Source organism: Eumetopias jubatus, unplaced genomic scaffold, assembly GCF_037043125.1.
Source record: "Eumetopias jubatus isolate StellerSeaLion01/CBP00866 unplaced genomic scaffold, mEumJub1_p1.0 scaffold_1, whole genome shotgun sequence".
Classification (NCBI taxonomy): Eukaryota; Metazoa; Chordata; class Mammalia; order Carnivora; family Otariidae; genus Eumetopias; species Eumetopias jubatus.
In genome coordinates, this window is record NW_028274807.1 from 42243714 (window position 1) to 42267771 (window position 24058).

Genomic DNA, 24058 nt, shown 5'->3' on the forward strand with positions numbered 1-24058 from the left:
ACACCAGGTCCCCAGTTCCCAGAGAGACGGAGAGGGACTCAGAGTACATGTACATGGTACGTTTAAGCAAAAACAATAATAATTCCCAAGGACAGACTACCTCATCTGACATTTTAGTTACAATTTTACAAATTAAACAATGGTAAATATAGTATCAATTACAGTATAAAATCTACCCGAGTTAAGATAAAACTCAGAACTTCAGTGTGGTTTTGTGCTTAGGGTGAACGACTTCAGGTTATGTTTCCAAACCTTCAAGAGACAAAAGCTCATTCTCATTTGCTGTCGGAGCTGTTTTTTCAGTTTGCCAAACAACCAAAGGAGAAGACAGGAGATGTAATGAGAGATTGTGAAATCAACCACGGAAGTGTATAAAGTGAAGAGAAAGCCAAACACAAAGTTTTGAAAAAATTCATACCTAAAAGATAACTTTCCTAGAGTTGCCAAATAAAAAAATTTTTTTTCAGAGAAGTTGGAAAAGAATCCTGAAAGACACATGACACAAAACCGAAAGACTAAGAGTATTTCTAATCAAACAGGAGGCCCTGGTCAGCAGGGTCAAATTTGGTTAAAAGGTCTTCGAGAATTACGATTAAGATCTTCAGTTTCATAAATGGGAGGTGACTTTTACAAAAGCAGTTTGAGTGGACTAGCTGATGTGGGCCATGGGTTAAGTTGTAATAGGTGAGTTTTAAAATGAGCAAGAGAATATGGATTACTCTATTGAGAAGTTTAGAAAAACACACAAAACCACATTGAAGTTCTGAGTTTTATCTTAACTCAGGTAGGTTTTATACTGTAATTGATATTATGTTTACCATTGTTTAATTTGCAAAAGAAATAAGAGATAAGAATGGACTCAAAGCCTTTTACAGAATGGATAAATAGTGAATAGGCTTGTACACCAGGGGAAACAGTCTGAAAGAAGAAAGGACTGATTAAGAGTGCTTAAGGAACGGAGGGTATTTGGTGGCACAGGGTGCCAACAAAATGGAGGCGAGGAGATAGGAGACACACCGCATTCCCTCTGTGCAGAAAACGAAGGGGTACAGGAGGGTAGAAAACGCGGTAGTCTGGGAGGCCTCTCAGATCATTTAGACCCTGCTTATCTGGGGAGGGCTGAAGGCACAGGGTTGAACTCAGTCACGAGGAGATAAGAAAAGTTTGTTAAATTTACAGTCACCGAGAGAGAGAAACAAAAGAATTAGGGAGTACATTGCAAATGCGCTAACTGCCACCGAAAGACTTTAAAATGGCTAATTTTATGTTCTGTGAATTTGACTTCAATTAAAAAAGAGAAAGTGGTGAGCAAAAGTGAGAGCCTGAAAAGCACACAGTCGAGGTTAGTACAAAACAATAGGAAAGAAGAAAAATAGGATGCTCAAAGCCCATGACATGTTCTGCCAAAGACGTTACAGTTCTATTTTGACTGTACTGACCTGAAGCAAAATTAAGACTGAAATATGAGTCTATCTTCAAAGGCAGACAGAGAGAAAAAGCAGTATTGTAGGCAAAAATATATGAACAAAAGGAGAAAAATCTAGTCAGATACTGGGCTTTTAAATCGGGGGGGGGGGGAAACAGGTCTGTTAAATGTAAATAATGGGAGATTTTTTTCCTTTGTGACTGAGTAGAGTTCATTTGAGTTATTTCCAGGGATGTCAGAGTCATGATGAAACACTCCTTTTGTAAAAGTATTTGAAAAATAATGACATGTCCAGGTTGATAGGAAAGTTGAGGATTTTCTTTGAGACAGTTGTGGCAAGATTTGTGGGTGTGGGCTGTTCTATAGTAATATGAGTCATCTGTTTTGCCTGGGACATGAAATTCCAAGAATGAGGAGGAAAATAGGAGGCATCTTTGCATGTCAATATCTTCCTTACATGATAATCTCTCTTTAGAGTGCAATGCCTTTTGCCCTAAATCATCTGGTGTGGGCTTGCGTAGAACTGGCTCGTTCTTGCTTCTTTATATGGAGAACAGAAACACAGAAGTCTTCAATGTTCCCCTTTATATCCTGCAAAAGTTCTGCCATAAACATTCAGCTCCAAAAGACTTCATTATCACGATACTTTGTTTTAGATGAGGTAACAGGTGAAGCGTAACAGTAACATCGTCTCCATGTGCTAAAGAAATGCTAAAACTCCCATGCCTTGTTCTTTTCCACCTTATTGCTTGATCTCCATTTGACCTTCACTACTGTCCCATGATTTTCATGAACCTCGATTTCTCAGGTATCCATGAAGTCATTGGTATTTTAGGAAGCAGAGAGGTAGTCCAAAGGCATCTGTGGATTCAGAAACAACAGTGGGTATTTTCCAGCTGTGTAAATGTTTGCAAACTTGTTGCAAGTTGGAGAGGAGGTAAAGCAAATACGTATCAACAAAAGAATCTATTTTTTTAACAAATATATATTACTTAGCAAATGCCAGGCACTAGGGCACAGATAATGCCCCTCCTTTCATACAAATTACAGTGTACAAAAGGACACATTGTAAATAATCAGAGTATATGGAAGTAGGTAAATGTGACTCAGTGCTACAAGGGAGAATGGATGGCTGTATTTGAGATAGTCTGAAGAAAAGTAGGGAGGGCTTTCTCGGTGGAATGAAAAAGCGAAAGGATGAAGACAAAGGGATTAAGGGGACTTGTGAAGAGCCACAGTCACTGACCTGATGAGGCAGAGATAATGGCTGCACCAGGAGGATGGAGATAAGATGATGAAGGACCTTGGAAACTTTGGAGAGAACTTAAATATAAAACAAAGCAATTCGTGGCCAGGGAATGAGTCTGTTTTTTGTTTGGTTTTGTTTTTTAAATGAGCTTAACCAGACTCATCTCTTTTGTCTATAATGAGGATTTACTCTTCGCCCTTTGACTGGAGAATTTTGCAGGTGAGGAAAAAGGTAGGCGTCAGAGAAAGCTACTGAGGACACACAGCAACTTGTCATTTTGTCCCTAGTTGCCACGGGTTTTACTTATGTACTAAACTGAAAGCATAAGTGGACAGAGAGTGGATGCAAAGGGCTACTTTAAAATCTAAGTTATGAAGAACAAAAATGAAAGACATCTGATCATAGTATTGAATTTGGACAATTCATAATAAATATTTTGAGCTGGTTTTCTCAGTCCTAAGATTCACTTTTATATAGTACATTTTATCATGCAATTGATGGAGCTAGATATTTTTTCAACTTGAGGTATTACTGAGTAGTGCCATATGTAGAGTAATAGGGAATCCTTAGACTAACTTTGAAATACATATTATTTTCCTGACTTTACCTCACCATGGTCATGAGGTCATTTTTCGGGATCTGATAGTCTGGCACTTTCTAGTTTCTAGTCAGGAACACAGCTTTGTTAATTAAAACTGATTTTTTTCTTACTAATTATTTGAATTATTTAGTATCTCCCATTTTGCCCACGCCAAAGTCCCAGCCACCTTGGCAGCTGCTCTTGGTTTGGGCCATCGTACACCTAAGGCAGCAATATGGAGGCCACAAAGAAGTCAAAAAAGTCGCTGGAGTCAATCAACTCTAGGTTCCAACGTGATATGAAAAGTGAAAAGTTATCTGCTGGGGTACAAGCAGACCCTGAAAATGATCAGATAAAGCAAAGCGAAACTGGTCATCCTCACCAACTGCCCAGCTTGAGGAAATCTGAAATAGAACACTGCCCCCTGTTGACTAAAACTGGTGTCCATCACTACAGTGGCAACGATACTGAACTGGGCCCAGCGTTTGACAAATACTGCAGTGTGCACACTGGCTATTGTTGATCCAGGGATTCTGATATCATTTGAAGCATGCCAGAACAGACTGGTGAAAAGCAAATCATACAAAATTTTTCTTTAATAAAACTGGCCAGAGCTTTTTTTTTTTAAAAAAAAGAAAGAAAGAAAGAAAGAAAAGGGGTTTTAAATATTAAAAAGCAGAACAGAGCATTAAACAATAACTGCCTATGTAACTGGTTACATCAGTAAAATAATTTTTATTTGAACAAATCTCTCTGGTCAACAAATGAGGGTCAATTTGAAAATGAAAGTGTAGAGGTTTTCTTTTTTTACTTTCTAAACCGCCTAATTAGCTATCTGAAAATTATATAGAAAAGCCATAATATAACAATGTTTTAAGTAATTCCTAGAGGAAGCACCAAAGACATTTTAATACTTTCAGAGGAAATGCATCTAAATGAATTATGCAAGTTAATTATAGTTTAGATTTCTTACCTTCCCCCTCCCATAATTTACAAGAGAGTCAGAATCTATTTTTTTTATTAAATGAAGATTAACATGAGTACTTAGTGGATTAACATTTCTGCTCTTGCACCATTATGAATCTGAATGAATGTTCTAGCCGTAGTGATTAAAACTGTGATGGTGAATGCATCTTTCAAGGTCTTCAAATTTTGCTTTTTCCTAAATCTGGCACTATTGGAGAAAGGGACACAGTTAAGTCCCATAGTTTTGATCAAGTAAAAGGTATACAATCTCTTATCCGATGCAAAAATGGAACCAGGAAAACAAAGCAGCCTGTTACCATTTTCAAGACAGGCCTGAGAAAAAATTGGAATGTATCAATGAATGAAGTTGGATCTTTAGGAATCACTTCTTCAAGCCTAGTTTGTGGACTTCCACATGGCAAGTTTCTGGTCCTGCAAAGTAGAAGATAAGACTTTCAACCTTTAATAAAGACCATTATTTTAATGAATCTTGGGAATCCAGCCAATTTTCCTCTATTTAACAATAACAGTAATAAAAATAATAATAACGAACACATATCACTTACTATGGACAATTTAATCTTCACATCAACCCAATAAGCCAAGTACTATTATCTCACTTTACAGATGAGGAAAGAGGCGCAGAGACAATAAACAACTTAGCACTAACAGCTACTTAGTTATGTAACTGATATTTAAACTAAATAGTCTAGGGGCACCTGGGTGGCACAGTTGGTTAAGTGGCTGACCCTTGGTTTTGACTCAGGGTCCAGCCTCTCGTAGGGCTCCACGCTCAGTGCGGAGTCTGCTTCAGATTCTCTCTCCCTCTCCTTCTGCCCCTCCTTCTCATGCTCTCTCTCTCTAAAACAAATAAAATAAATCTTAAAAAAATAAAATAAAATAAATAGTCTGGCTCCAGAATTCATATCCATAACAATAACAACATAATATTCCTCTCACTTTCTATCTCTGTTCTCTTAAATTTTAACAGCAATCCAAAATGAATTTTAGACATAGAGTAAGTGTCATGGGATGAATGGTGTCCCCCCCCACCAAAAAAAGATATGCCTACATCTTAATTTTTTAAACTGTAGGTGTTCCTTTTCTTGGAAAAAGAGGCTTCTTGGGTATAATTAAGTTAAAGATCTTGTGATGAGATCACCCTGGATTATCTGGGTGGGCCCGAAATTTAAAGGCAAGGGCCACTGCAAGAGACAGATACACAGAGAAGAGACGCCACGAGGGGAAGGCAGCGTAAAGATGGAGACAAAAATGGAGTGACTTGGTCACCAGCCAAGAAAACCGAAGAAAGCCGACAGCCACCAGAAGTGGGAAGAGGTAAGGAATGGAGTCTCTTCTAGAGCCCCCAGAGGAAGCAGGACCCTGCCAGATCTTGACTCTGGCCTCCAGAACTGCCAGGGAATAAATTTCTGTTATTTTAAGCCAGGAAGTCTGTGGTCATTTGTTACAGCAGCCTCAGGAAACTGATACAGTAAATAATGTGTTGCTTTGGGATGACTACACTGGAAACACATTTTAAGAAACTATTGCTACTGATATGCTGGAGCCAGCTCAGACAGACTTGCAAGAGCTGACTTACGAATATTCGAGAATTTCGCAAACTGGTTGTGAAACTGCTACCAATCAGGCGTCCCCTTAACCCAAGGAGTTACTTTGCCGGTTCACCAGCACCTCTACTTTAAGCAGTGCTGGAGCTAAGCGGTTCTTCCTTGGCCCCAGTCTCGTCTTTTCAGTCCTCACTCACTGAGGCTAGCAGCGCTCTGAGTTCGGGCAATAAGAAAGTTCTCCTTTCTTCAGGACAGGCATCTTATGCCCTTTAGCAAGTTTTCATTATTCCTGTTAGTGTGTATGGGGAGAGGAAGACGTGTGGATAAAGCAGGACAGGAATATGAAGTGTTGCTAAATACCAGGACAGGGGCTTTTATAACAGACCTGTTAGAAAAGCTGGTTAAGTGTTGGCATATTCAACCCCTCCGCGCAACTTCTGTCTACTGGTCTCAAACACCCAAATACTTACTTCTATTCTAAGATCAGCTTTGTATTTTACAGGATAGAACAATAAAATCAGAAAGTGTGGTAATTTACAAAAGAACCAATCATGTAAACAAGCTTTACCAAGACTCTCCAAAGCAGTATAAAGATAAAATCAAGAGAAAATCTGATACTGCAATCCAACATGGGTTGTTTTAAAACATTTCTTTGGGGGCGCCTGGGTGGCTCAGTCGTTAAGCGTCTGCCTTCGTCTCAGGTCATGATCCCAGGGTCCTGGCATTGAGCCCCACATCGAGCCCCACATCGGGCTCCCTGCTCCGCGGGAAGCCTGCTTCTCCCTCTCCCTCTCCCACTCCCCCTGCTTGTGTTCCCTCTCTCTCTGTGTCTCTCTCTGTTAAATAAATAAAATCTTAAAATAAAAAAAAATTTCTTCGGAGTTACAGCAAGCAGAGCATGGCAACTACAGAAGAGCTGGTGACAGCAAATTCCACTGCCAAACTGTTGCTTCCTACACAATGGAGGAAGATAATCTAGAAAAAAGAGTTCTTAGCTAGAATAAGTGTAATGCCAAAAATTTGGTTTGTTTTAAAAGCATACACATTTTCAGACTTTTATTTCTGTATGAAAAGTATAAAGTTAGGGTTTTTTTTTACACAACTATTATTTTTATAAGGTGTATATATTGCATGCTAGATAGAGTAAGTTACTTTTCTTATCGTAGAAGAGATTTTTTTTTGATATTTGTTTTAATAAAATCAGAAACATGGCAATATAAGACATAAGTTAAAAATGGGTTGTAGAAATGTAACTTTTACTGGATAACTTAAGAAGACTCCTTAGAAACAACAGAAAGCTTTATTTCATAGTGGGCATCTATAGGTGGTGGCCAGGACCCCTTCTTTGCAGTTGCTTGCACACCCACCCCCCTCCCAGCCACCTTGCCTCATGGGCGATGCATGTTTCTGTGATGTACTTTAAAATCACCTGTAGAGTTTTAAAACTCTCCATGCCCAGGATGCACACCAAACTGATTAAATTAGAATCCTGGGCTGGAGGTTGGAGCCTGAGGAGTTGGGGGGAGGGGAGGGGAAGGGAGATAAGTGGTCAGTATTTTTAAGGATCTGCAGGTGATTTCACTGTACAGCCAGGTTTGAGAACCACTGATCTAATGTAAGTTCACTGTTGTTGCCTTCCCACCATTTTTGATGGTTCAGAATGAATACTTGACCCAGGTTGGGCAAGTCAAATATTTCCCTTGGAATTCTGGAACTGAGGATGAAAGATAAAAATTATTATTGATCTGCCATTTCTGAGCTGTATGTGACATGAACACGTAAATTCAGAAATGGTTGGCAGCCATATTCTATGACGTTCCAACTGAACAGTTGAGGAAACCAGTATGTATTATTACGGCAAACTCTAGTTGGTCAGAGAGAAACAGCCATGAGAAACAATGTGAGGAAACTTCCTTAGTTCATTACAGCAATCCAACCCCCAGGAATAGTTTTTATCCCTTAAATTCTATAAGTTAATCAAACACTTTTCAAAAATTCTCTTTTCGCTTACACTAGTTCCAACTGAATTCCTGCTGCTTGCAACCAATAGAATCCTAACTCATTTATGGCTGTAATAGAGGAGCATTTCGTGTTAAGTATGGAGATTCTGATTTTTTTTTTAGAGTTTTCTAAGAAAGCTGACTGTGACAGATATGAAAGCATGCAGCTTAGACCACTTCTAAGAGACCCTGCTGCATGGAACACAGCTGACTGATAGCTGAAGTTATTATCTCTCTGGATCCATCTGGGATTCCTCCCAACCAATGACTCAGCACAGTCACAGTATTTCTGCCAGGCCACTCCTGCCTGATGCAGAACTCTGCTGAGGAGCAATACTTCCAAGCATTCCTCATTGACCTAGCTGAAACTTCCTCAGAACTGCACTGAGATATGAGACTCTTCCTATCAACCTATTTCCTTTCTCCTTGTCCAGGTATCAGACATACCTTGTACTTGAGGATTCTCCCTACTCATTCCTGCTCTCTCCCACTTTTCCCTTCACTGGTGATTCTCCCAATAAATCTCTTGCCTGTGGTATTAGTTTGCTACGACTGCCATAATAAAATACCACGTACCAGGTGACTTAAACAACAGAAATTTGTTTACTCATCGTTCTGGAGGCTGTAAGTCCAAAGACCAATGTATCAGCAGGTCTGGTTTTTCCCAGGACCTCTCTCTTCTTTGGCTTGCTGATGGCTGCATTCTTCTTGCTGTCCTCATATGGTTTTCCCTTTGTGTGCGTACATCCCGGGTGTGTCTTTCTCTTATAAGGACAGCAGTTGTATTGGATTAGGGCCCCACTCTTATGACCTCACTTAACCTTAATTACCTCCTCAAATGGCTTATCTCCAAATGCAGTCACATTAGGGTTTAGGGCTTTAACATATGAATTTTGTGGACATGCAATTCAGTTCGTAACAGCTGTCTATTACCTTCTTGGTATCTGCTTCTTGAAGCTTCCAAACTAGGGCACTGAGCAAGGAGGAAAGTGACTTTCTTAGACAAATAGTGAGCCCTGCATCTGTGAAGGTGTTCACACAGAGCCTGAAAGATCACTTCTCAGTGATATCATTTGGTCCCACTGATTAGGTTTCTATCTGAATTCCAGACCCACATAACTTTTTTTTTTAATTGAACATGAACAGTAAAAAAAAGTAACCTGAAATCTGGAATATTGAGGTAAAAGCTGATTTTACTAAATCTAAATGAAAAACTAAGCCATGATATGCAAAGAGTCATAGAAGATACTTTTGCTTTCTGGATTTGACCTCTACAGTTCCTTTCTTTTCCATGACCATTTTTGTACATAGGCGAAAGGATATTCACTCAGAAGCCCAAGCACCTAGAACAAAGTTTGGCATATTATATGTGTTCCACAAATACTTGTTGAATCAACGAATTTATTGTTGCCCTCCAAACATGTCCATAGTTATTGTATAGGTGCTCAGATTCTGTATGTTAAAAGAATTGAATTGGAGAATTATAATGGTAAAGATGTGAACAAGAGATCAGAGGCTAGTGATTTTACTGATTTTTCTCCCTACATTGCCTATCCTGGAAAGTTCAGCCCAGAAAACAGAGTTAACTGAGAAATCTGGGAAGTTTTCCCATAATGATGTACAGTTGCTTGGCCTTTGAAAACCCCCCAGGTAGTTCTCTGGGGTAGACAATCTGATCACCAGGAAAACTTGATGGTGTCATGCCAATAGCTTTAAGTAATCAGGGCTTACCAGCTACAGATCCCTAGTCTTTTCAGGCATTTCTAGGGTATTTTAAACAACAGAGGGGAAAATACCAAGGAGTGTGAGGGCTCAGCTCAAAATGGCCTGGCGTGAGAAAAATTTCTTTGAAAAACTACTGTTTTTAGTTTCATATGCATTTGCCAAAGCCTCTCAAGAGAAAGTTTCAACAGCAAGTTTTGTGCTTTGGGGAGATTCTGGAAAAATGTGGTGCCTGAAAGAAAAAAAAAAAAAAAAAAACAATACTTAAAATTTCCAGACTAATTATTCTACATATTTGGGGGGCTAAAACAAAGACAGGAATTTTAGAAATGTAGAGGAGCTCTTCCGAGGAAGTAGAGAACACATACTGAGGAGGATGCTACAGCATCACCTCAACAATCAGTTCTACCGGAGGGGGCCAGTCAAGCAAGCTTCTTCCCTCATGGACTATGATAGATATGACACTCTCTCTAACTCAGTAGCTTCATAAACTTGTCATTTTGGCATACCACTGGATTTTCTTCCCTAACACTCCCAGGAGTTGCATGTGTATATAACTAGCCCACTATTAATATGCCAGCCATAGCCTGTGATGCTTGGATTCTCATATGGCCATAGGCCTGAAAGTTCTCACTGTTCTAATTCTAACGTCGACTTCACACCATGTTGAAGAGAGCCCTCTCTCTCCTCTGCATTTCCCCAGATGTAATCTCCCTTGGTGACCACTCTCTTTGGTATAAACTGGCTAAGCCCGCGATTTCAAGAGGTCTGAAATAAGGCAAGAAAAGGCCAGTGATAGTGATTGCAAGCCCTTCCACCATTCCTGGCAGAATGTTACAAGACCATCCTTATGAATTCCTACAGAGGATTCCTTGATGATTGACTTTGGAGACACTTTGGCATATACACTCCCTAGCAGCTACTTGGCCGAGAGCTCCACCCCTAGGACATGGAACATCATTTCCACACCCGTCTTACAGTTGCCATCCTCACCTTGGATAAACTAGCTGAGTTCCTCTCCTTCCTTCTTGCCTCACTGTTTATTTCCGTATCTCTTTTTCCCTTTTAATTATTACCATGTTCTTCTTGTTTCTGCTTTCTCTTCCCAGACACATTCTTCTTGTTATTTCTATGTCTACCTCTTTCTTGTTTTTCTCCTGGCACTCTTTCCCTCTTTCTTTCCATTTATATTTGGTCCTTCTGTCTGTCTATGCTTGGTTCATCTTTCTCTACCTATTTTTTTTTCTCTTTCTATGCTCATCTAGTCTTTTGTTTCTCCCTTTTTCCTTTCCTAACCTTTTCTTCTTTCACATTTTCCTTTCAAATTTCTTTTCTTATAAATTTCTCTCTCTACTTAATTATCTCAGTCTCTCTTTAATTTCTTTAATTCTCAGATGTTACTACGAATGTCACCGACTCCTACCTAAGTGTCTACAAAAAAGTAGGTATTTCTTTTTGTATTTTTTTCTGTCTCTATCCTCTTCACCCAGTATCATTCTGTGTCCTTTGCTTCTTCTTTTTCCTTTTCTTCTTTATTTTCTATCTTACCAAATCTTTCACTGAATCTGCTTTCGTATCTTTCTCCTCGTTTGCTTCTCTCTTTGTCGTCCTTTTCTCTCCTCCTGGTTTTGTTCACACACACGCACTCACTCTAACCTGTTTCTCTCCCTTTCTCCTGTCTCTACTTTCCACTCATTTTTTGTGTTATGTCTGCCCTACTATATGTGTACGTGTGAACTCACATGCACATGGGAGACATAAGAAGACAGAAGGGAGTGCATGGGGTTAGGGAAGAACCCAGAGCCTGGATCTGTGGTTTGCTACTCTGGTTATCCATGGGAATCTTCTGATTCAGTTGTCTGCAATGGGGTCAATGAATCTAAGGTGACTCTCGGGTTGAGATCTACCGGTTTAATGATGAAAGCCCTTGAAAGCTAGGATTAATTATCTGTACTTCATGCAATAATCAATAGGGAAATAAGGGAGATTTTGAGAATTATTGTGAAATACGATCTCTGTGTGAGAGATTATCTGAAAACATTGTGGGAAAGACGACTTGGAAGCAGAGAAACGGAACTTCATATATATTTTATTGAGCCTAATTCAAATAGCACTTCTCTAAGCTTCCATTTGTAACCCATTTCTTCCTCCCCATAACCCCCTGCATACGGTTTATTTCTTTGTTGCAGCTTTACCAAACTCAGGCTCATATTTGAATTACTTGTCCCACTTCTCTGCTATCTCCTAGACTGAATTTTTTGATGGCAGGACTAGAGCATTTTCTCCATTGTTTTCCTAGGACAATATGTAGCCCAGAGTTCTAATTATAAAAGTTTTCAGAGTCATTGTCAGCATTTCCTTAATTTAATTAAATAATACCACATTTGTCTTCAAAACCATTAAATTGATGATATTATCATCTGAGAATCAAAGACACAGCAAGTTATATATAGAGCTAAGAAAGAATTTGTTCACTCCAACAATTAGCATTTACTGAGTGATGGGATAACCAGTAAGAATAGAGGAGCAGTATAGAGTTTCGAATTTGGGCATGGACTCTTGATTCAGACATCCCTGCCTGGTAACCTGCTAGCTACATGTACAAAGAAGGCTACAACTGTATCTTCTAGAATAGCCAGCTGTTAGTCCTGTGTGGCTGCCTTGTACATGCTGAGTTGATTCAGTAAGACACTCATCCCTGAAGGCTCCAGCTTCAACCCCAGTGTTCAATATGACTCTGTTTAATTAAATTTTTTATATCTACTATACTTATTTATACTTATATAAAATAACTTATTATATTTATTTATTATTTGGGAACTCCAGATAATAACCTTAGATTCTTCCTATGTCATTTAAATATTGGCCCAATCACTCTTCTCTTAAGATCAACTTGAAGAGGATCAGATGTATCAAATGGTTTTTCTATCTGGAGACTAGTTACAGAATGAGATTTTAGACTCCATCATTTAAACCTTTAGCAGGAAAGAGGATGATTTCTCTTGTTCCACAGCAGAAGATCAGATTTTCAAATATAAATTCTCTGGGAAAGCCTGAAGCCAGATATAGCAAGTAGCCCGTGTGTAAGATCATTGTCAGATTCTCATTGGTAAGAAACACCTCCCCACCCAGCCCTCGGAGCCATACCTACATGCATCTCAAAGAGAGATGAAATTTATAAATGGGTCTCTGGAGCCTCTTTGAAGATCACTGCATGTTGGAAGTTTTCTGTTTCTGATGGGAAGTATGGGATTGACCCCTGTAGTTGTCTTTGTATCTGGGCATAATTAAACAAGAATCACAAAACTCCCCCCCAAGAAAATTCATTTTTCCTTCCCTTCCTTTCTTTTCTTCCTTTTCAGAGGCTTTCAGTTTTTCTACTGCTTTGCTTTTTTACACCAACATAATTGTCAATAGTCGCTTGCTGAAATTCATCACCCACAGTACATGGTGGTAAATTGGGAGAAAGATTACATCAAGGAAGATGAGCTAGCACAATTTCTGGCAGGTGTCAAAGACTCAACATAGGTCACCTTTGCTTTTCTTCCCTTTCTGAGCTCCAGTCTATAACTCAACCATAGCTACTGATCAAATATTTGAGCTTTATATCTTTCAACAAAAGAACCACTGTGCTGCAGGAAGACTTACATGTATGTTATATGATTTTATGTTCTGTTCAAAAAGTTGACAGAATATAGATATTATTCACATAAATGTTTGCAATATACTCTAATGTATTCTGTTTCATGTGATATAAAATATCTATAGTAGAAAAAAGTTTATTTTCTAAAACCATCAGTCGAGACATCTGATCCATACCTAATGCGACTGGTAGGTTTGGGAGTGATAAAACTACCACTTGGAATGCATTACCAACAAGTACGTGGCACTCTAACCCCCTTACTCCAAAGATACAATATTAACTATGTCCTTCTGTGGTTATCCTTTCATTATACCTTTTCTAGCTTTCAGAGCTCTTTTTGTCCTTCAACAATCACATCTGGAAACTTACTCTGGTAATTAAAGTTGGATTCAAGGAAAACTATGCACTTCCAAGTTATTCATTCTCTCATTCGTTCTTTCCATCTTAGGTTCTGGCTTTTCTAGTCTCAAGCTCGCGTGACCCACAGCCAAACTTAAGGACGGTACCCATCCCAGGTTTTGACACCCATTCCAGCACAATCTAGTATGTCTTCCTCATAAAATCCAATTAGTAACCAGCAAGATTCATGTGTTCTCATGAAAATTTGTCCCACTTGTTTTTAATTCAGGAAAGCTACTGGTTCAAATGTGAAGCTAAGTGAAAGTCCCCCTGAGGAACGATTTTCGGAGTAAAGCTTTAAAGCCTTCCACTCAATTCTTGATAGGCCGCGGTCTCTCCTTCTGCCCTCATTAGGGAAAAACAAAAATAAAGAGTAACTGCTATGATCAGTAGTATTTAGTCACATGCACTCTTGTTTGAGTTTACTTCCTTGCCTTCCAAAAAACACAGATATTTCAGCACTAGCTCATGGTGATAAAATTAAATTTTACTTTGGGCACCTGGGTGGCTCAGTCGGTTAAGCGTCTGGTGGCTCAGTCGGTTAAGCGTCTGCCTTCGGCTCAGGTCAGGATCCCAGGGTTCTGGGATCGAGTCCCGTGTCGGGCTCCCTGCTCAGCGGGGAGCCCGCTTCTCCCTCTGCCCCTCCCCCCCACTTGTTTTCTCTCTCTCTCTCTCTCTCTCAAAAATAAATAAATAAAATCTTCAAAAAAATCAAATTTTACTTTTACAAACATAAAAATGAAGAAATGTCATTTGTAGCAAAAAATTCAAATTAGAAATGTTTATATATTTCATTATTTAATTTCTAGGCAGCAATAGAGGTAAGAATTTTAAATGTGATTTGTACCACAAGAGGATCTTGTTCTTCTTGAAAAAGGACCTTTCTTAAAATTCCAGGAAAGCCAAAGTACCATAAAAAAAATCAAGGTCTGTACATTGCAGGTAAAACCCTTCAGCTATTATTGAAACATAAGTATAATTACATACAGGAAAAATGTATTATCAGTACAGGAAAGAAGCCTTAAGAATTCTCTGTGCTTTTTGAAACTGATGGACACGAGTGAGCTCTAATATCATTATGCTTAGAAACGGCTTCATCCAGATCCAACTGAACACCATTAATGTTCACTTCCATACAGCCATTATAAAAGGCATTCACTGGTATGGCACTGAATGGAATATCTGTAAAAACAGAATATTAAAATATTAACCCAAGACTTTTGGCATCTTATTTGCTTACAATTAGAGGAACTATTCAAACTTCCCATTTCCAACCAAATTCTAATCATAAAGGAAAAATTAATAATGTAATTATTCAATAAATTTATATTAAGTGACTTCTATGTATATAAGGTATTGTGCTTGGCACTGGATTCAGCATATCATCAGTTCCTCTGATTTCATAAACACAATCAGTCTCATTCAAACCTAAGATAGATAAACACTTTAAAAAATAAAAAAGAGCATATTCTTACCTGTGATGTTCTATTTTATTATTTTCTTTTTAAATCTGAGCAACAGTTTAAGCACTGTTAAATCATTTTTTCAACTCCAAACTATAGCTACATGGAAATCTTTTTAAAATGCCACGATAAATGTATCTCTTTTATTACTGCTGGAATAAAAGCAGATTTCTATATTTTCCTAAAAATAACTTCTTGCTGAGCATCCAATGTCAGGTCATGATAGGAAATTCACTTTATGTACTGTTTAGTGTTCAAAAAATAATTTTAATAATGCTTCAGTGAATAGGGCCTTTGGGCCTTTCAACACTTTCACTCTCCGCATCAGACTTAATACTTTAGTAACACCCTTGAATTCCTAAGAACTATGGTTCATTTCTCTCTACTTGCTTCTTTTTTTGGCATCTCCTCCCCATGAATTTAGTTCCCAATGGACATTTTTCAGCCTTTATTCTTCTTTCTTAGTACCTTATGCAAAAAACATACAGTTCAAATTTTCCACCTTTAATTTGCCAATGCAGTGAATAAAGTCCATACTTTTCTAGGGGCTCACAGCATTCTTTATGAAACCCTTTCAAGTCTGGCTGAGCATCAAGATTATGCCACTATTATAAAAATCCTCAGAAATAGCAATTTCCCCTGATTTCTAATTCATAACATGCAATTGAATATGCCTATTTTGCATATCAACTGGTAATTTACCTATCCCACTGTTTACACTCCTAATATCTCAATTGTCAGTTCTCCTCAATTTTCCTCACTCTTTCTCTAAACACATCTTGCCTGAAGTCAATCTTCAGTGCTGATGCCAAAGTCCTGGAACCATTAAAATTTAATAGCTTTACTTCTTTTCAACTCTCTCATTGTTTGTCTGATTTACTAAAATGGCATTCAACTAATTTGCAATAAGGTGGTAAGTGGATTTCAATATAGAATTCATTCATTTGAACTATAATTATACTTCCTAATAATTAACCACAGTAACTTAACTTTCTAATAATTAACCATGCTAACTTATCTATTTATCTATCTATCCGTAACTTTTAGAGCATCCTTACTTCTATTCCACAAAAACCCAGATAAAATTTCCATATATGAGAAATGAAGGTCCTGAACAGTTAAAAGTAAGAAAATGAAGGTTACTAGAAGTCCAGACATCAGACTCAGAATTTTCCCTGAGAATAACCTGCAAATGGTAATTGAAAATATTTCTCAAAAACTTTCTGCCTCAATTACTTTCTGCCATTTAAAGTAAAATGTTGACGCCGATTTCATATTTTCCAATATTAAGTCAGAGATGAATGTGCTTTTCCTCCAGTTTTCTCCATCTTATGGTAAATGGACTCTCCACCACGCAGCTCCTCATGGTGGATACCTAAGAAAGAGATCCTTACACCTGCCTTTCAATCATTAAATCCTACTGATGTTGTTTCTCACATGCATCTCCCACCTAATCACTGTGCCCATCCTCACTGCCGTCATCCTAAGTCCAGCAGCTTCCTCATCTGTAACATGGGGATAATAACAGCACCTGACTCACAGGTCTATTTTGAAAGTTAAATAAGCTGGGCGCCTGGGTGGCTCAGATGGTTAGGCGTCTGCCTTCGGCTCAGGTCATGATCCCAGGGTCCTGGGATCGAGTCCCGCATCAGGCTCCCTGCTCCTTGGGAGCCTGCTTCTCCCTCTGCCTCTCTCTCTCTCTGTCTCTCATGAATAAATAAATAAAATCTTAAAAAAAAAAGAAAGTGAAATAAGTTGATCCCTCCTAAGCACTTTCAATGATGCCAGACTATTTATTACGCACTGATTGATGGCAGTATAGTTGTTGCTTCAGTTACTGTTATTGCTTTCCATCTGGACCACTTCAGCAGCCCCCAGCTCCTCTCATCCACTTTTGCCTCCTACCTGTCCATCTCCATCCATCATGTGGGGTGGGTTTTTAAAGTGATAATATTGATATACCATTTCCCTGTCTAAATTTTTTTTTAAAGACTCCCATGGCTCTTGTAATAAGACTCAGGACCCCAAACCAGGTCTACAAACCACCCCCCCCAACACACCCAGTTCTCAGCTTCCTCATCCTGTATCTCCCTTGCTCAATGTGTTTTCACCACACTCATCGTCTATATATTCCTCAAGCGTATCCACCCCCCAGTTTGCCCACATGTAGACCATTTTTACTTGCATATTAATTCCAATTCCCATCCACCACTTGGTTAAATTTAACCCTTCCATTTATCATATTTATATCTTAGCCTTTTCTTCAGAGCGCTCATTCCTGGCTGGCACAACCAGGCCAAGTCCCCATTTTTAGGCTCTGAAAGCAATTCATACTTTTCCTTCATTGAAGTTATCACAATTTAATTATTCTGATATTTTCTTAATTGGTTATTTGATGTCTACCTCTGTACTAGATTGTAAAAGGCTTAGCAGCAGGGATCATATCTTCATTACTATAGCCCTACTACCTGGGGTGTAGGTTCTTAATAAATAAAAGGTAAATGATGGATGAATTAAAGAATAAAGATTGAACTCACAAGACTACTGTGAAGATGAACTGAAATAATAAATACTTTCTAACTAGGATAGTCAAATGCAACAAAACTTGGGTTAGTTTTAGTTCACCATTAAAAAATAAATAAACAAAATATACCCACAAAATGTCAATATAAATCCCCAGGAAAAGAAAAATGGATACTGGAATTTTGTCTTCCCTTCTGAGGTCCTTTTACTAAGATTACATATTTAAAATACTATCAATTTGATTAAAAATATACTTTTTAAAACTTTTTAAATATAATTTTGAAAACAAAAAAAAAAGGTAAGAAGATACCTGGAAGGCCACCCAGGTAAGTGGTCACTGTCCCTTTCATTGCTTTGTCCAAAATGGCCAACTGTCCTTGAAGGTTTTCAGAGGAGATGATGTCTTTTTTAAGTGGAGTGAACAGCTCCAGATTGTTTCTGTTGACTCTTAATTCCAGATGGAATTGCTGATTGGAACACAGACTGATGGCCTCTACCCGAAACATTACCATATTTTCAACAGATAGGAGGATATCCTGAAAAACAGAGCAAAGATTCAATATAAGCAAGTATTAATGGTAATGCCAATTAAGAGTGACTTTTGAGTCACATCACAATTTTTAAAAATACATTAGTTTTACAAATTTCAGGTTCAGCTAAGATATAAATGGTTAGTGGCTTCTGAAAATTCAATACACCAAGTTGTTTTACCAAAGATGGGAACCTAAAGTAGTGTCTTAAGCACTATTTTTCTGTTTGTGAGCCTTCCTAACTTCAAAACTTACATGTGAAAAATGAAGGAGTTGAATCACTCTTTGTTGGGGAAAAGGCTTGGAAAATTTCAAGTGCTTGAGTAAGCACATGTCAGCAAGACTGAAAGGTCTGTGTGTGCCACATAAGAAATCCTATTAAGACCTGGAGCAAAATGAGTGAAAAAGTCCTGAGAGGGGAAAGTCAGGGATCACCAGCAGTAAGTTACAGAGTATTTACCAGAAGATATTCAAAAGAGAAAATGTATTCATTTTGCTGAACTTTTCAAACTGCTGAGACACAGAATTACTCAACTTCTTGACAGGGATCTATGCATATGCATATACCTTATATATGTATAGAGGAAATGTAAAAAGATAATAAAATCAAGGGGCACCTGGGTGGCTCAGTAGCTTAAGCGTCTGCCCTCAGCTCAGGTCATGGATCTCAGGGACCTGGGATCGAGCCCCATGTCAGGCTCCCTGCTCCAACCGCCCCCCTGCTTATTCTTGCTCTCTCTCTCAAATAAATAAATAAAATCTTAAAAAAAAAGAAAAGAAAATCAAAACTAGGAACATGGACGTTATAAGATGGTAGAAAGATAGTCTGAAGTACCTACTTAGGAATCCAAGTCCGTACTTTGCAAATACAGGTTATTTGAGGAAATCTGTTACTATTACATATCCATATCCTTGAACTCACTAATAATCTTAAAATGGTCAGCTGACAAACTGTTCCAGAATGATCAATAGTATGTGGAATTATGTTATGAAATACTGTACACAGATATTGAGAAGGCAATCTGACATGGAGAAAAAAAAAGGAGCCATGGAGTCAAACACAGAAAAGATAAAATAAATATCAAAGACATGGCATGCATTAATCTCCTCTACTGCTGGGATATAGTGCCAAAGATAGGATTTCCATTTTGTTTAAAAAAAAAAAGTAAAGAAAAAGCTGGAATCTAAATGTAGCAAGCTCCTGTGGTAGACTGAAATAAAAACTCAGCAGGATCTCCTTAGGTAGCTTATGCTTAACCACTAGAAACTCCCTGCAATCATCATTAAGCTGAAAACAACATACCTTTTTATTGCTACAGACATTATTCAATTACATGCTTCTTTCTAAAAGCTACAGAGAACATCCAAGCCAACCTTGGCACAAACGCAAGCTTCTTGCTCTAACTTGTTGGAATCCACTGTGGATAACACATGGTCAGAACTATTAGCCTCTAGTAGAAGGCTGAATAATACAGATCTTCTGATAACGCTCATGTTTCCTTTTATCCAAGAGTTTTTTCCTGTTCTTCCTCTTAATTTCAAATGAGAGTTGCCAGCAAGAAGCCAGGTGGACTGGTTTTAGTTTTCTCCAGTCCTTCCTAATTTACTCATGGGAGAAAAGATTAAGAGTGCCAGAGAGCACAAAATATTATAATTAGGCACAGAATATCTAAGACTGAACTTTAATCAGACTCACTTTTATTTTGTTAGTACAGACTATGACTCCCATAATATTTCAAGGATTTAGATAAAGGTGGATCTTTATGTACTCTGGGAAGGCTCCAGGCTGCCTGTGTGTGAGTCTGCCTGATCTTGGCTGTGGATGCACAGTAACAGGCTTTTCTCCTCTCTACTTCCTGGATCAGACCTTAGAAATAAGCCAGCAAAAAAGTAATAATAATGGACATTTTCTGAGTCCTTAATGATGTGCTGGGGACTCTGCTAAATACTTTACATGTTATCTCATTTAATCACCAAAATAACACTTCAAGGTAAATACTGCTAATATATCCATTTTACAGATAAAAAACAAAACAAAACAAGAATTACAAAAGTTTAGTGAAGTTACCTGAAGCTTTTCAGAGGCAGAGTCTACCAAGGACAAGGCAAAGGGCACAGTGTTACCAGAAACCAAGGCGAACATAACACCAGTGCCCGTGGAAGGGCGAATGTTCAAGGACACATTTACTTGCCAGTCCTCAAGATTGGATATATTACCTGTTTAAACAATCAAACAGAAGCAGGATCAGTGTACTCCTAAAGTATGCCAGAAGGAGTTATTACAATCCTACTAATACTCAGAGCCATTTTTGTGGAATACTAAAGATTTTCATTCTCCTTCCTCAGTGACCTATAAAACCAAGGCAAAAAAAAAAAAAAACAAGAACCATTTTTTTTAAGTGCAGGCAAGAAACACAAAAATGGAGCCCCAGCCTTCTGGTCTTCCCAGAATAAAATTCTAGATGTGGTGTTTCAGAATATTATGAATTTCTCCCGTTTGCTCTTTTACAGGTATTCTTTCTGCCTCCATATTCACCATTGGTCCAATCTCAGAGTGGTCATATTTTAAAGTACACATTTAGAAGGAAATTCAACAAATTTATTGTAATGTTTCTGAGGGAACATTTGGATATGGCTGCCGTCACCACCCTACCATTCCTCATCCATAAAGGGGTCAGTTCAAAGCAGTGGGAAAGAAAAATATGACTTATACAAATAGGGGAGTTAGTTTGATAGTAAAGAAATATTCTGAAATCAACAGCTAACTCTAAAATTCTAACAGGAACTCTTCTTCTGTGATTCTCTTGTCATAATAGTTAACACTCATTTGCTTCATTACTAGGTTAATTGTCTATCCCACTAGAGTGCAAGCCCTACATGTCTCTATGACCACTTTTGTTTCCACATTAGTCACTCAACAAATAGTTGAATTGATATGTTCCAAAATAGTTTAATTCCTAAAAATACTGGGGCGTCTGGGTGGCTCAGTTGATTAAGCATCCAACTTCGGCTCAGGTCATGATCTTAGGGTCCTGGAATCGAGCCCTGTGTCAGGCTCCCCACTCAGCAGGGAGTCTGCTTTCACTCTCCCTCTTTCTCTGCCCCTCCCCCATTCATGCTCTCTCTCTGTCTCTCTCAAATAAATATATAAAATCTTTAAAAAAATATTAATTCACATTTTGAGTGAAGTCTTCCTTATTTAATATGAAGTAATATAAAAAATACCTCAAATACCACTTACAGGTTTTGAAAAGGTGAATGTGAGTGGAAAAAATATTTTCCCCTTGACAAGATGATCTTCCATTTAGCCACAACAAATGCTATTACATTGTTCATTTATAATCTTTTTTTTAAGATTTTATTTATTTATTTGTCAGAGAGAGTGTGTGCATAAGCAGGGGGGGAACGGCAGGTAGAGGGAGAAGCAGGCTCCCTGCTGAGCAAGGAGCCTGATGAGGGACTCGATCCCAGGACTCTGGGATCATGACGTGAGCCAAAGGCAGACGCTTAACCAACTGAACCACCCAAGCGTCCCTATTTACAATACACTCATTTATATACATGTATATTTATATACAATATAATCATTTTGAAATAAGTAAATTTACTATAAGGTATTAATGAACTCAAACTAAAACATGCAAACGTACAGAAATTATAATGTAACATTAAATATTAATTTAAAAGTAGGTCACTTTCAAGTTATCCATGAAGTAACTAATTACTTATGAAAGTAATTTTTTTCAGATACAATAGAACTCTTACTTTCATTCCTTTTCAGAGAGTTTTTCCTTTGAGCAAATTATTGTGGGCCTAGTTTTTTCCTATATTCAGTCATCAGCGCCAATTAAAAAAAATTTTTTTAAATCCTTCATATACAGAACAGAACTAAAGTTAAAGACATTGCATTACTTTATGTTAAGAACACAAAAAGTACTAGTGTAAGATTCTTCCTTAAAACTGTAGTAATACTTTTTTAGACTGCAAATAAACACATTTAAAATACAATTTTTCCTTAAAGCAGAGATATCAGATTAACACTAAATTTATAATACAAAGTATTAGTAGCTCAAATAATGAATTCCTAAACAGAAAAAGACAAAGAACCTAATAAGATAATTAAGATATAAAAATAGCTAATAAACACATGGAGAGATATTTAACAGTAGAAATTGGGATAATAATATTTAAAACTACAAGATTTAATTTTTCAACTCTCAGATTGGAAACAAATCTCAAGCATACATTTTCTTATTCTGTTGGTAGAAGTATAAATTGAGGAGCACCTGGGTGGCTCAGTCAGTTAAGCAGCTGCCTTCGGCTGAGGTCATGATCCCAGCGTCCTGGGATCGAGCCCCGCATCAGGATCCCTGCTCGTCCGGGAGCCTGCTTCTCCCTCTCCCCCTGCCCCCCCCAACCCCCCACCCTGCTTGTGATCTCTTTCTCTCTCTGTGTGTCAAATAAATAAATTAAATCTTAAAAAAAAAGATGTATAAATTGATAAAACATCTTTGAAAGAGACTCTAACTTAGCAGTAGGAACTATATATTTGCATAAACTTTGGTGGACATAATCTAAGATTCTCTCCTACAGAATTAATCATATAAAGGTATAAAGATGTATGTCCAAGGGTATTATGGAAATACTATTTGTAAAGGCAAAAACCTGGGTCAGTCTGGCAAGAGTTCCTGTTCTGCTTAGACTACAGGAAACTGGAAAGAGCACTGCTCCTACCCTTACAACAACAACCAAAGACCAAGTATCTAGCTTCCCCCCTCCTGCAGGCCTGGAGGAGGGGAGCAGCAACCTGCAGGAAATGCACAAAGTCCATTCCTTCTCTGTCTTCTCTATACAACAAAAGCCTTACAGCATTGGGGAAAAGGCAACAAACACTGTGGCCATTAGAACACATGCAAAGACCCATTGCATCTACAGGTTAGGGAAAGGAAACTGGAAAAAACAAAACAACCAACGAAAAACCATTTACCACGGAGAAGGTGCAGAAAAACATCTGGAGTCCTGATCATTAGATATCTCCCCCACAAGTGGTTGGGAGGGGGACAATGAAAAGTTCACACCCCTGAGACCCAGGGATACAATACTTGCCCAAAATTGAATCTGTATCAGAACATTAGAGAATGTTCCCCACGCAAGAGCATTCTTTTGGGGTGAAGCAAGACCATGGAGAAACTTTCTTGAGGCATATCATAAACAGAATACCTAAAGCTAAGGATAGATCAGCTATTAAGAAAAATCCTCTGGCAAACCAGTCACTACCATAAGCACAAGGTAACAATAAAGGAATTTGAAGGGTACTCAATGGAAACAAGAAAGCTTAAGCAGTTCAACTCTTGACTAGACTGATTCAACCCCTTTATAAAAGACCTAGCAAAAGCAGAAATACGCTCCTCTCCAGACATATATATTATTTACCTGCCTCTACTGTTCTACATAAGGTGCTTATTTTTTAAACCAAAAATCATGCAATACCAAAGGAAACAAGGAAAAATAACACATGGGCAAGAGACAAAGCAATCAACACGACATTGGGCTTATCAGACAGGGAATTTAAAATAATTATGATTAATAAGTTGAAGCCTCAGGTAGAAAATGTAGACAACATGAACAGATGGAAAATTTCAACAAAGGGTTGGACATTTTAAGAAACAATCAATTGAAATTTTAGAAATGAAGATGAATCCTTTTGAAGCATTCATCAGTAGACTCAACTGAGAAATTGGTGAACCTTAAAATAGGTTAATTGAATTTACTTGCAACTAATCAAGTTATGTGCCAATAATCTTTTTTTAAGTAATATTTAAATAGTAACATAAGCATATTCTACCACCTTTCCCCCCCAATATACTGCAAAAATTTAATTAGAAACATATAGCTATATGAATAAACCTAACACTATGCCTGGCATATAGTTAAGTATTCAATAATGTTTACTGAAGGAATTTTTGCTGTTTGTCAATGAATAAATGTA

At 37.9% G+C, this 24058-nt stretch overlaps 1 protein-coding gene across 2 annotated transcripts in view; it reads right to left on the minus strand.

Annotated features, from left to right (window-relative positions):
* Positions 1-4261: 4261 nt before the first annotated feature.
* Positions 4262-24058, minus strand: part of PROS1 (protein S) — an 81211-nt gene continuing 61414 nt past the window's right edge. Inside the window, exons 13-16 of one of the 2 annotated variants that reach the window (XM_028116947.2) lie at positions 20138-20286; positions 17850-18075; positions 14541-14735; positions 4262-4653 (exon numbers count right to left, since the gene is read on the minus strand). In XM_028116947.2, coding sequence (XP_027972748.1) covers positions 14575-14735; positions 17850-18075; positions 20138-20286 — 536 coding nt within the window. In that variant the 3' untranslated portion in view covers positions 4262-4653; positions 14541-14574. Of the gene's footprint in view, positions 4654-14363; positions 14736-17849; positions 18076-20137; positions 20287-24058 lie in introns of those variants that run through there. The other variant, XM_028116938.2, reaches the window with a different exon arrangement.